Source organism: Schistocerca americana, chromosome 7 (assembly GCF_021461395.2).
Source record: "Schistocerca americana isolate TAMUIC-IGC-003095 chromosome 7, iqSchAmer2.1, whole genome shotgun sequence".
NCBI classification, from domain to species: domain Eukaryota; kingdom Metazoa; phylum Arthropoda; class Insecta; order Orthoptera; family Acrididae; genus Schistocerca; species Schistocerca americana.
Window position 1 is genome coordinate 453,536,076 of NC_060125.1, and position 13,661 is coordinate 453,549,736.

The window sequence follows — 13,661 nt, forward strand, 5'->3', positions numbered from 1 at the left end:
GTCTTCTTGAGTCCATGCTATAAAGCATCACTCCCATCATTAGGGTACAATTTGCTACTACACACTACTAGATAAAGTGCCATTAATTTGATTGTCTATGAAGGTAATTTCATTTCATTCCCAAGAAACTGCATTTCAAGACAGATAAAAATCTCTGCTTAAGGCTAATCCAGCACAAACTTCAACAAGAAGCAATGAGAAGCCTCATATGTGCAAAAACTGAAAACTATCTATATAAATAAAAATGTAAATGTTTGTTTCTTCAAAATCATGTATTTCCAAAAGTTCTTCACCAAGGGCTTTGGAATTTTGACACAATGCAACATTCGAATAGATGTGTATTTTTATACAATATATAGGTAATATATAAATGTATATATAAATATTTTAGGGGAAATCTATTTAAAAATGTACATGTTTGTTTCTTCAATGTCCTAAATCTCTGCCATTTCTTCACTGATTGCTTCGAAATTTTACATTTGAATAAGCCTGTTTTTATGTACCTATTTTTAAGCATATATAATACATAAATAAATATGTAATTTGTAGAGGGCAAACATTATTACCGAAAACCTCGAAAAGTTCTTGACCGATTTACTTCAAATTCTTACACAGTACTCTAATCAACATTTGGACAGACATAAGTTATATATAATGAGAGTGAAATGTTGTTAGCAAACAGGGAAGTTGTATTTACAGCTTATGATTAGAATACTACTACTAAAGAAAGTGAATTAGCAATAACAATAAACAAAGCTCAAGGTCAGAGAGGGTGAAGAGGAGAGAAACAACAGAGGGGTCCACGGAAATGCACATAGGAAGTAGAAGGGAGGAGATGGACAGAGAGAGGGGGCAGGAGGAAATGAAGACACATGGGAGGAGAAGATGGACATAAAAAGGGGGAGGGGGAGGTGATAGACAGAGAAAGAGAAAGAGAGAGAGAGAGAGAGAGAGAGAGAGAGAAAGCACAAAGACATGAATAGAGTGGAGGAGGGAACATTCAAGTTATTGAGAAAATATTCCACTAAGTATCTCTAGCATAGTTCATATTTCAGTCCTTCACAATATACTTTTTACAAGTCTTGGAGCAATTCAGCCATTTATACCAAAGTTGGGATATTTCACAAATGCTAAAGCATATATTACTTACATGTAAGCCTCCAGCAATTCAACCATTGCTGGCTGGTTAAGATTGTGTGCCCAATCTAAAGCTGTCCAATCATTAGATGAGCGTAAGCAAACATTCGCTCCAAGGCTGAGCAACTGTTCTGCTGTATTAAGACAACCACGACCTGCAGCCACCATCAGTGGACTCACTCCTGTTTCAGAATGCTGTTATAGAAAAACAGACAGAATGCTAGAGCCAAACACTTGGATTATGGTTATGTGCTTGCAACCATATGTCCACAAGTAGACAATTAACAGAGGTAGAGAACATAACATAAATCAAAACTTTCAACTTCTAGTAATCTTAAGGAAACTGGTTTTAGATTTCTAGCAAATGCTATGGACACACAATTGTTTAAATCACTGCAACCAAGGATGATGTTATATTCAAATAACACTTAACTTATATTCAAGGGACATTTCAAAAGATATTTTAGGACAGAATAGAAGAAAATAATTTATTTTACAAAATTCTTTTACAGGCCTTCAATATAATCTCCATTCTGGCTTATGACAGCTTCCCAACATTTTGGCAACTTGTGCATTCCATATACGGCACCTTCACTGTTGAGTTGTCTACTCGTGTCAGTTGCATTGGAAGCTTCATTAGTTGTACCAAAACGTTTTCCACGGATTTGTTCCTTCAATTTGGGAAACAAAATCAAAATCTGCTGGGCTCATATCAGGACTGAATGGTAGGTGGGGAAATATACTGTCTTGCATTGTCGTGCAAAATGAGTACACCAGCTGCAAGCATGTCAGGCCTTCTTTGATGAATTTTCAAGCACAAAACATTTTCAGAAACATCTTGTAGTACACACCCATTACGATGTTCCCTGGGGCACTCTTATTTGTAGCTATGAGCCCGTTCATGTTATATGCAAAGATCATCATCAGTTTCACCTTCGACTGTTTGCGGCACAATTTTTTCAGGTGTGTAGTGCCGGAATTTTTCCATTTAACAGCTGAGACTTCAGTTCTGGCTCCAAATCTCGTATCCAGGTTTCACATCAAGTGCAACAATCCTTTTAAGAAACTGTTCTTGTTCTGTTTGGTAACATGAAGCAATTCTTCTCCGATTCTTTTGCGACCCGCTTTCTGCTCTTCACTCGGATCATGCAGAACCCATTTGGAAGAAATTTTTCTCATCTTTAACTTTTCTATTAAGATTCTGTAAACTGAAATGACAATCTGGCTTCATATGCAATTTCCTCATTTTTTGTTGATCCTCTCTCAAAACGTCATTAACAATAACCTGAGAGGTGTAATTTGTTGCCGTTGGTAGCCTTCCACTTCTTGGGTTCATTGGAACAAGCAGACCCCCACGATAATGTGCTACTAGTCACTACACTATTCTCACACCTCTCTCAAAGTGTCGCATATTTCTGTTGGTTTTTTTCCATGTACTGATGGAATTTTGATGTAGGAACAATGGTCACTATGTGTAATCCAACCTGACCTGCTTTTAGTTTCCATTTTAAACCTGCAACACATATATGACTGTCAGGCCTAAAGTCTCACTCACAGACGACATGAATTTCAACTTGATCGTACCACCGTAACGGTCGCAAAAGTGCAGTGTGCAGGACTTTTGAAATGACACACGTACAAGGGTGGAAATATCTGTTGGAAGCTGTATTAAAGAACCTGAAAGACACAACATTAAAACACAAATATTAAAAAAAAAAGATATGGCTCTGTTATATAAATATCAGAAGATTGAACTGAACATGTGTAAGTTCTCATTCAATTACCAACAGGCACACGAAAAGGAACAATAACTTTGCTAGCTTTTGGATAAATCTTTTAATGAGCCAGAGCAGCGTTTCCAAAGTCATAGGCTGCAACCCACTTGTGGGCCGTGGACAATTCAAGCTGGTTGTGTGTCCAAGACAAAAATTATTGTGAGCTTCAGGGTTTTCTCTCATCAGTCATCATGGTCAGCAAGAACAGAAGTTGAAATGCTACCAGTAATTTTGTTTTCTTTTTTTGTTGAAAATGACTGATATCATCTGCCACCAGGTGACTGGAAGCCTGCACCCCTACAGATCGTGCTACAGGGCTGGCACATGACTGGCTGCTAATAGTGTAAACACATAACATGCCACAATCCAATTGTAATTTGTTGAGTTGGTAGTTTCTCAGACACCACTGTCCATAAGAACGGCTGGCTTGAATTTTGATCTTTTAATACCCTGACACAAGAAGGAAGGAGGGGTGGTTGGTATTTTAAGTCCCATCCATGGCTAAAATTATGACAGATGGAGCTTTGCTTGGATTTCTTACTGCTGGTGGGGAAGAAAGCAACCATTTCGGCATCTGCATGGAGTGACCAGGGTGACCGCAGACAGCTGATATCTGGATGGCTGACCCAAGAATTGAAGTGGGTGTCTTGAACGCAAGTTGAGAGTGTTAGCTAATACACCGTGGTGGTATTGCTGAATTACTATTCCTTGAGACACTTGATAGACCTGTCAGCAAAATACCAATGTGAACGACCCTTTTCAACTCAACTTGTTTTTGAAGAATATGTACAGGAATAGCTGAATGTAGATAGTGCTCTGAGGCTAAAATTAACCATTTTAATCCAGATATTGATTCTTTCATCAGTGACAAAAAATTTCAAAAATCACATTGAGTTCTTTTTAATACCGACCATATAATTTTGAGTTTTCATATATTTGTGGCAGCTAAGTAAATACAATAAAAACCTTTTCTTTATAAAGAAAAGTAAATATTTTTCAATCCTTCTAGAACAGTATGTTTTCTAATTAGGTCTCTCTCTCTCTCTCTATCTCACACATACACACACACACACACACACACACACACACACACACACACACACACGTGTCAGGTAGGGTGAGCAGAGGGAGAAAGAGGCAGGAAGCATGAGTAGGGTTTGGGAAGGGTTTGCTGGTGTCTCAGAGGGTGTCTGCAGATGTAGCAGATTGGAATGTGGGAAGGCGAGGCAGCAGATGCAGGAGCTAAGAATGCAATATATGGGCACGAGAACAGTGAGTTCATGTGGTGCACGATGACAATGACGTGGAGGTGAGGCTTGGAAGAGAGTGACTGGACAAACGAAGGGGAACTTTTGGGTAGAGGGTTTGGGAGCAGCGAGTTAGCCAAGATTGAGGCCAGGAGGATTAAAGGAGCAAAGAATATGTTGCACAGATAACTCCAACTACCATCTGTGTAGTTCAGAAAAACTGGTGCTGGAGGGAATTACCCAGATGGCATGGGTTGTGAAGCAGCCAATGAACTCTAGTATATTGTGCTCAGCAGCATGTTGTGCCACTGGGGGGTCAACTCTGTTCTTGGCCGTAGCTTAGTGATGGCCATTCATTCTGGTGTACAGCTAGTTGGTAGTCATGCTCATATAAAATGCTGCACAGAAACTGCAGCAGAGTTGGCATATGACATGGCTGCTTTCAAAAGTGGCTGTGCTTCTGATGAAATAAAATAAGGCTGTGACAGGATTATTATCCATTTCATAATGACTGGCCCCCTCACTCTGAGCTCATATTCTGGTTACACTGTATGACGAAAATCCATGTGTTGTATCTAGATGGAATTGTGAAAATAACTACTTTTATTTAGTGTAGGAATATATGCAGTAGTATTTAAGATTAAATCTGCTTTTTCCAAGCAATTTTTGGCAAGTGTCAACTCTGAGGAATCACAGAAGGCAGACTGTAATTAGGAGAAAAATTTCTTTGCACAGTTAAGAGGTTCAACCTCTCTCTATTTGAAGGCGGGCTTTCATAATTTTCTGATTAGTCATTTCATTGCTATAATGTCACACGCAGGGTGGTGAAATTAAGCGTATCACTGTAGCTAATGTGGCAGAGAAAACATGAGTATAAAGCTTGAACATTTTTTGGTTACATTATGCATCATTAGTAATAAATACTGCTCATGTTGTCAGTTACGAATGTGTAAGGCAACTGCTTTAGTAGGTGTAATCCATGTAAGGCTTTGGTGGATTGTAGTTGTCATACCTGAGCACTGGCACTGTTTTAATGGATGACAAGAGCCTATTCACTAGCAAAGAATGGTAACTTCATACTCACACACCAATACAGCACTGGCTCATTCAGTTGTTGTTGTGAGGAGAAGGGGAAATTGCAAGTGAACTCACGATATGCAAGCAGCTCTCAATAAATGAAAACGAAACATGTTGCATATTTTAATAGTAAATGAAAAATTCATTAGCTCTAATATATTTTGCAGGAAAGAACGATGAATCAAATAAAGCCTACCTCAATCACTTCGGCTGACGACTGAGGTCTCACTTCTGCTATTCAGTCTACTTGGGTTAGAGACAGTTCTATTGCTATGTCAAAACTACAGGCTCTTCATACATACCTGTTTTCAAGTTTTTGAGTATGACTCACTCAATTCCTCCAGAAACTTTCAAGAACATCTTTCACTGTGGAGAGATACATCTGTAAAATAATATTTACCTTAAAATTCTTATCCTTCTTTGCTGCCTTGTTCATGATATAGGTCCAAATAAGCTCACAGTAGTTTAATTTTCTTATCCACTGAGTGCAATATGTTTTCCAGATGGTGTTACTGTGAAGTAAAGTGCAGCTGCCCATTTTCCAGTAGGCCTGTTTCAGTAAATTCCTCATAGGATGTGGCGTTAGATGGAAGCTCTACATTATTGCTTTCCATCCACTCAATAATAGAAACCTTTCTCCATTTCATAGATGGATTTTGTGATAATGGAATTATTACTGTGTGATACACTGCCTGATCTATAACATTTGCAGATACATTTGACTATTTTTTGAGAACACTCCTAAATCACTCTTTGTAGTTTCTTGCATTCACAACTTTGTTCCCAATGTGGTACATTGGAAAACGGAAACGAAGTCCCATGCTTCTTGACAGAGCGTAGGGGAATGATGTGGGACACCCGCACTGCCGTACTAGGCAAGGTCCTAATGGAGGTGGTTTGCCATTGCCTTCCTCCAACAGTAATAGGGATGAATGATGATGATGAAGACGGCACAACAGCACCCAGTCATCTTGGACAGGTGAAAATCCCTGACCCCACCGGGAATCGAACCCAGGACTCCATGCTCAGGAAGCGAGAATGCTCCCGCGAGACCACAAGCGGCACATTACAATACTTTTTTCCAGAACATGACAGTGTTTGTATTCCTCCTTCCCAGCCATTTCAGTCTTTAACACTTCCTATATAATAAGCACATACATTTCATTTTTTGTTCCTCCCTTCCAAATTTTTCTGGTACGATTTGCACCACACAGACTCTCATCAGTGTAGTAAGTAGTCATTCTAGTGTTCTGCAAGTGAGTTATTTCCCACAAGAACTCATCTCTTTTTCCTGCTACACAGCCATTTTCCATCAGCATAGGTGTTTTGTGGAAAAATAACTGTGTAGCAGGAAAATGAGATGAGTTCTTGCCGGGTTTTCGCCCCCCCCCCCCCCCTCCTGGAACATGGATCTTGCTGTTGATGGGGATGCTTGCGTGCCTCAGCAACACAGATAGCCGTACTGTAGGTGCAACCATAACAGAGGTGTGTGTTGAAAGGTCAGACAAATGTGTAGTTCCTGAAGAGGGGCGGCAACCTTTTCAGTAGTTGCAGGGGCAGTAGTCTGGATGATTGACTGATATGGCCTAGTAACATCAAGGAAAACAGCCTTGCTGTGCTGATACTGCAAACAGCTGAAAGCAAGGGGTAACTTCAGCCATAATTATTCATGAGGGCATGCAACTTTATTGTATAGTTACATGATGGCATCCTCTTGGGTAAAATATTCCAGAGGTAAAATTGTCCCCAATTTGGATCCCTGGGTGGGGACTAATCACGAGGACGTCGTTATTAGGAGAAACAAAACTGGCGTTCCACGGATCGGAGCATGGAATGTCAGGTCCCTTAATCGGGCACTGTTAGAAAATTTAAAAAGGGATAGGTTAAAGTTAGATATAGTGGGAATCAGTGAAGTTCGTTGACAGGAGGAACAAGACTTTTTGTCAGATGAATAAAGGGTTACAAATACAAAATCAAATAACGATAATGCAGGAGTAGGTTTAATAACGAATAAAAAAATAGGAACATGGATAAGCTACTACAAACAGCGTAGTGTATGCATTATTATAGCCAAGACAGACATGAAGCCCATGCCTACCACAGTAGTACTGGTTCTGCAGATGAAGAAGAGATTGAAGAAATGCATAATGCGATAAAATAAATTATTCAGATAGTCACGGTAGACAAAAATTTAATAGTCATGGAGGACTGGAATGCGATAGTAGGAAATGGAAGAGAAGAAAAAGTAGTAGATGAATATGGAATGGGGGTAAGGAATGAAAGAGGAAGCTGACTGGTAGAATTTTGCACAGAGCACAACTTAATCACAGCTAACATTTGGTTTAAGAATCATGAAAGAAGGTTGTATACATGGAAGAGGCCTGGAGACACCGGAACGTTTCAGATAGTTTATATAATGGTAAGACAGAGATTTAGGAATCAGGTTTTAAATTGTAACACATTTCCAGGGGCACATGTGGACTCTGACCACACTTAATTGGTTATGAACTGTAGATGAAAACTGAGGAAACTGCAGAAAGGTAGGAATTTAAGAAGATGGGGTCTGGATAAACTGAAAGAACCAGAGGTTGTAGAGAGTTTCAGAGAGAGCATTAGGGAACAATTGACAAGAACAGGGGAAAGAAATACAAAAGAAGAAGAATGGGTAGCTTTGTGAGGTGAAATAGTGAAGGCAGCAAAGGATCAATTAGGTAAGAAGATGAGGACTAGTGGAAATCCTTGGGTAACAGAAGAGATATTGAAATTAATTGATGAAAGGAGAAGATATAAAAATGCAGTAAATGAACCAGGTAAAAAGGAATACAAAGTCTCAAAAATGAGATTGACAGCAGGTGCAAAATGGATAAGCAGGGATGGCTAGAGGACAAATGAAAGGATGTAGAAGCATATATCACTAGGGGTAAGATAGATACTGCCTACAGGAAAACTAAAGAGACCTTTGGAGAAAAGAGAACCACCTGTATGAATATCAAGAGCTCAGATGGAAAGCCAGTCCGAAGCAAAGAAGGAAAAGCAGAAAGGTGGAAGGAATATTTAGAGGGTCTGTAGAAGGACGATGTACTTGAGGGCAATATTATGGAAATGGACGAGGATGTAGATGAAGATAGCCTGCCATGACAAAATTTTTCCATTTTGTGAGCAAGATGTATGAGACAGGTGAAATACCCTCAAGATTTCCAGAAGAATCTAATAATTCCAGTCCCAAAGAAAACAGGTGTCAACATGTGTGAAAATTACAAACTATCAGTTTAATAAGTCATTGTTGTAAAATACTAACACGAATTCTTTGCAGACAAATGGAAAAACTGGTAGAAGCCAACCTCAGGGAAGATCAGTTTGGATTCTATAGAAATGTTGGAACACATGAGGCAATATTGACCCTACAAATTTATAAAATAAATAAATAAAAAGATGGGTTAAGGAAAGGCAAACTTACGTTTCTAGCATTTGTAGACTTAGAAAAAGGTTTTGACAATGTTGAATGGAATACTCCCTTAAAATTCTGAAGGTGGCAGGGGTAAAATACAGAAGGCAAAAGGCTATTTACAATTTGTACAGAAAACAAATGGCAGTTATAAGAGTAGAGGGGCATGAATGAGAAGCAGTGATTGAGAAAGGAGTGAGAGTGTGTCGTAGACTATCCCCAATGTTATTCGATCTGTAGATTAAGCAAGCAGTAAAGGAAATGAGAGAAATATTTGGAGTAGGAATTAAAATTCATGTAGAAGAAATAAAACTTTGCTAGGTATGCTGACAACATTGTAATTCTGTCAGAGACAGCAAAGGACCTGGAAGAACAGTTGAATGGAATGGACAGTGTCTTGAAAGTAGGATATAAGATGAACATCATTAAAAGCAAAACAAAGATAATGGAATGTAGTCGAATTAAATCAGATGATGCTGAGGGAACTAGATTAGGAAATGAGACGATTAAAGTAGTAAATGAGTGATGCAATATGGGAAAAAAATAAGTGATTGTTGTTGAAATAGAGAGTATATAAAGTGAAACAAATACTAACAAAGAGATAGAGGGGCTGGCCAGTACTTACCTCAGCTCAGTACAGCCGATAGATACACATAAAACAGAACTGAAAATTTACATTCCTAGCTTTCGGAACTTTGTTCCTTCATCAGGGAGGAGAGAGGGGAAAGAAGGGAAAGTGGATTCAGTTACTCACAACCCAGGTTATGAAGCAACAGGGAAAGGTAAACAGGGAGGGTAGCAAGGATGGAGGCATGGTTGTCAAGAGGGAAGCCAAAGATATTCTACTGTAAGTACTGTGCCAGCTTCAAACCAAAGAGGATGCATACAGAAGTAAAGAGGTATATAGTATAAAGATAAACACCACTATGTAGGATGAAAAGATGCGTGAATGGCTAAAGAGGAAAGGGAAAGAGGAGAAGACTGAAGAGTGAATGGGAGTGAGGTTGTTTAACGTAGGTTCAGTCCAGGGGGATGGCGGGATGAAAGGATGTGTTGGAGTGCAAGTTCCCATCTCCGCAGTTCAGAGGGACTGGTGTTGGGTGGGAGAAGCCAAATGGCACATACGGTGTAGCAGGTTCCTAGGTCCCTAGAAGTATGCTGGAGGGCATGCTCTGCTACTGGGTATTGGGCATCTCCTAGGCGGACAGTTCGTCTGTGTCCGTTCATGCGCTCAGCCAGTTTGGTTGTTGTCATGCCGATGTAAAAGGCTGTGCAGTGCAGGCATGTCAGTTGATAAATGACATGTGTAGTTTCACACGTAGCCCTGCCTTGAATTGTGTATGTTTTACCAGTAGCGGGGCTGGAGTAGGTGGTTGTGGGGGGATGCATGGGGCAGGTTTTGCAGCGGGGTCGGTTACAGGGGTAGGAACCGCTGGGTAGAGAAGGTAGTCTGGGAATATTGTAGGGTTTAACAAGGATGTTACGGAGGTTAGGGGGGCGCCGAAAGGCAACTCTGGGTGGTGTGGGGAGAATTTTGTCAAGGGATGATCTCATTTCAGGGGTTGACTTGAGAAAGTCATATCCCTGGCGGAGTAATTTGTTGATGTTTTCGAGGCCAGGATAATATTGGGTGACAAGGGGGATGCTTCTGTGTGGTCTGGGGGTAGGAACATTGTTGTTGGACGGGGAGGAATGTATTGCTCGGGAAATCTGTTTGTGGACAAGGTCTGCAGGATAGTTGCGGGAGAGGAAAGCACTGGTCAGGTTATTGGTGTAGTTGTTGAGGGATTCGTCACTGGAGCAGATACGTTTGCCACGAATACCTAGGCTGTAGGGAAGGGAGCGTTTGATGTGGAAAGGATGGCAGCTATCAAAGTGAAGGTACTGTTGTTTGTTTGTGGGTTTGATATGGACAGAGGTGTGGATGTGAGCTTCAACAAGATGCAGGTCAACATCCAGGAAGGTGGCTTGGGTTTTGGAGAAGGACCAGGTGAAATTCAGATTCGAAAAGGAGTTGAGGTTATGGAGGAAATTAAGGAGTGTTTCTTCACCATGAGTCCAGACCACAAAGATGTCATCTATAAACCTATACCAGGCCAGGGGAAGCAGCTGTTGGGTCTTCAGGAAAGCCTCCTCCATGCGGCCCATGAAGAGGTTGGCATAGGAGGGAGCCATCCTGATTCCCATGGCCGTTCCCCTGATTTGTTTGGAGGTCTGGCCTTCAAAAGTGAAGTAATTATGGGTGAGGATGAAGTTGGTAAGTGTGATAAGGAACGAGGTTTTTGGAAGATCTTCGGGTGGGCGTTGGGAGAGGTAGTGCTCAAGGGCAGAGAGACCATGGGTATGTGGGATGTTTGTGTAAAGGGATGTAGCATCTATGGTGACAAGAAAGGTTTCAGGTGGGAGAGGAGTGGGAATGGATTTGAGGCGTTCTAGGAAGTGGTTTGTGTCTTTGATGTAGGATGGGAGTCTGCGGGTGATAGGTTGTAGGTGCTGGTCTACCAGAGCTGAGATATGTTCGGTTGGGGATTTGAAGCCTGCTACAATGGGACGGCCAGGATGGTTCTCTTTGTGGATTTTGGGTAATAGGTAGAAGGTAGGGGTACGTGGCTCAGGTGGAGTGAGTAAGTCTATGGAAGCCGTTGTGAGGTCTTGTGAGGGACCTTGGATTTTTAGGATTTTTTGCAGCTCAGTCTGGATGGAGGGAATGGGATCCTGGGTAACAGCTTTGTACGTTGAGGTGTCAGAGAGTTGACGCAGTCCTTCTGCCACATACTCCACACGGTCAAGTACGACAGTTGTGGAGCCTTTATCCGCCGGGAGGATGACAATAGACCGGTCTATTTTCAGCTCCTTAATGGCACGGGATTCAGCTGGGGTGATGTTGGGCGTTGTCGGGATGTTCTTCAAGAAGGACTGGGAGGCAACACTGGATGTGAGGAATTCCTGAAATGTCTGCAAGGGATGGTTTTGGGGGAGGGGAGGAGGATCCCTTTGAGAAGGCAGTCGGAACTGTTCTAGACAGGGTTCAACACTGGGTCTAGTACTTGGGGGCTGTGTTTGGGTAGTGAAGTGATATTTCCAGTTGAGGTTCCGGGTGAATGAGAGGAGATCTTTAACCAGGGCAGTGTGGTTGAATTTAGGTGTGGGGCTTAAGGTTAAGCCTTTTGATAGAACAGATGTCTCTGGAGGAGAGAGGGATCTGGATGAGAGGTTTACGACTGAATTGGGACTGGTGATATGTGGCATTTGACTGTGGTTATAGTTGAGATTTGGTCTGTGTGGGGTATTTGCTGGGATGGGGAGATTGAGTAGGGTGGCTAGGCTAGGTTTGTTGGCTATGAGGGGGGTTTGTTGAAGGTTCTGTTGTGGTTGGTGTTTGTGAGGGATAGGGAGAGGGACCCCACTTCTTAGGTGTTGCACTAGCACTGTGGATAGTTTTTTCAGGTGGTGTGTGGCATGGAACTCAAGTTTGCAGGTGGCTTCTAGGATGATGTTCCTCAGTGTGTTCTCCAAGCAAGGGTTTGAGAGGTGGAGGACTCTGAAGAGAGATAGGAGCTGTTGGGAGTGGTGGTTACATGAAGTAGTGCAGAGATTCAGGACAAGTTGGGTAAGGGCTAAGGATTGAAGGTTCTGGAAGTCCAGGAGAGACTGGTGGAAGGAGGAATTGCACCCGGAGATGGGAACTTTTAAGGTAAGCCCTTTAGGGGTAATTCCAAAGGTTAAGCAGGACTGGAGGAAAAGTATGTGGGATTGCAGTTTGGCTACAGTGAATGCATGTTTCCGGAATGAATGTAAATAATGTGGTATAGGATTAGGGTACATAGTGGGTAACTGGTGGGTAGGGAAATTAAATAACTAAAGTTGAAATAGTAATCATAAGAAGGAGTAAAACACGGAGGGAAAGACGAGAAGGAAAGAAATTGTGTTGGTAATGGTAATGTTCAATACCAAAGGAAGACCACTAAATAAGAAAAATACGGAAAAAGTTGAGCAGACCAAGCAAGTATGTCCAGATCAGGGGGAAAAAAACACACGTAGCTCAAAAACAGAGATAGCGAGTGGCGAAAAAAGATCGCGCGTGCCGCAAAAGCGATCGCGCGTACCGCAAAAAAGATCGCGCGTGCCGCAAAAAAGATCGCGCGTGCCGCAAAAAAGATCGCGCGTGCCGCAAAAAAGATCGCGCGTGCCGCAAAAAAGATCGCGCGTGGGGCAGAAATGTCCCAAATAATTTTTCTTGTGGCAGAGAAAGATAGCCAATGGCACAAAAATATCGCCAGCAACAAGAAATCGACGGAAATGGATGATACTGGTAGGTGTGGAAGAGATTGTTGGCAGTGATTGTTAGCTGGGAAACAGCGAATAACGAACGTTAAAACTAAGGAATGTTGAATAAATAAATCAATAAATAAAAAAGACAAGAGGACTATAAACGGAACAAGATAATAGGAGGAAGATGAAACTAGCACAGTTGGTGACGGAAATATTTATTTATGTATATATAAAACACTGAAGAAGAGAAAGTGTTAAGATGACAGACGTAAGTGATAGCTAACAAAAGGGACAAAACAATGAAGGATGTGGAATGGAAAATCTCATATAAGATGTGAAACAAATACTAACAAAGAGATAGAGGGGCTGGCCAGTACTTACCTCAGCTCAGTACAGCCGATAGATACACATAAAACAGAACTGAAAATTTACATTCCTAGCTTTCGGAACTTTGTTCCTTCATCAGGGAGGAGAGAGGGGAAAAAAGGGAAGAAGGGAAAGTGGATTCAGTAACTTACAACCCAGGTTATGAAGCAACAGGGAAAGGTAAACAGGGAGGGTAGCAAGGATGGAGGCATGGTTGTCAAGAGGGAAGCCAAAGATATTCCTTTTCGAATATGAATTTCACCTGGTCCTTCTCCAAAACCCAAGCCACCTTCCTGGATGTTGACCTGCATCTTGTTGAAGCTCACATCCACACCTCTGTCC

At 41.5% G+C, this 13,661-nt stretch overlaps 1 protein-coding gene across 3 annotated transcripts in view; it reads right to left on the minus strand.

Annotated features, from left to right (window-relative positions):
• LOC124622217 (3'-5' RNA helicase YTHDC2-like) overlaps positions 1-13,661 on the minus strand; it is a 302,377-nt gene that overhangs the window by 184,081 nt on the left and 104,635 nt on the right. For all 3 annotated transcript variants that reach the window (XM_047147868.1, XM_047147867.1, XM_047147869.1), the window contains exon 10: positions 1,151-1,332. In XM_047147868.1, the coding sequence (XP_047003824.1) occupies positions 1,151-1,332 (182 nt within the window). The remainder of the gene's footprint in view (positions 1-1,150; positions 1,333-13,661) is intronic.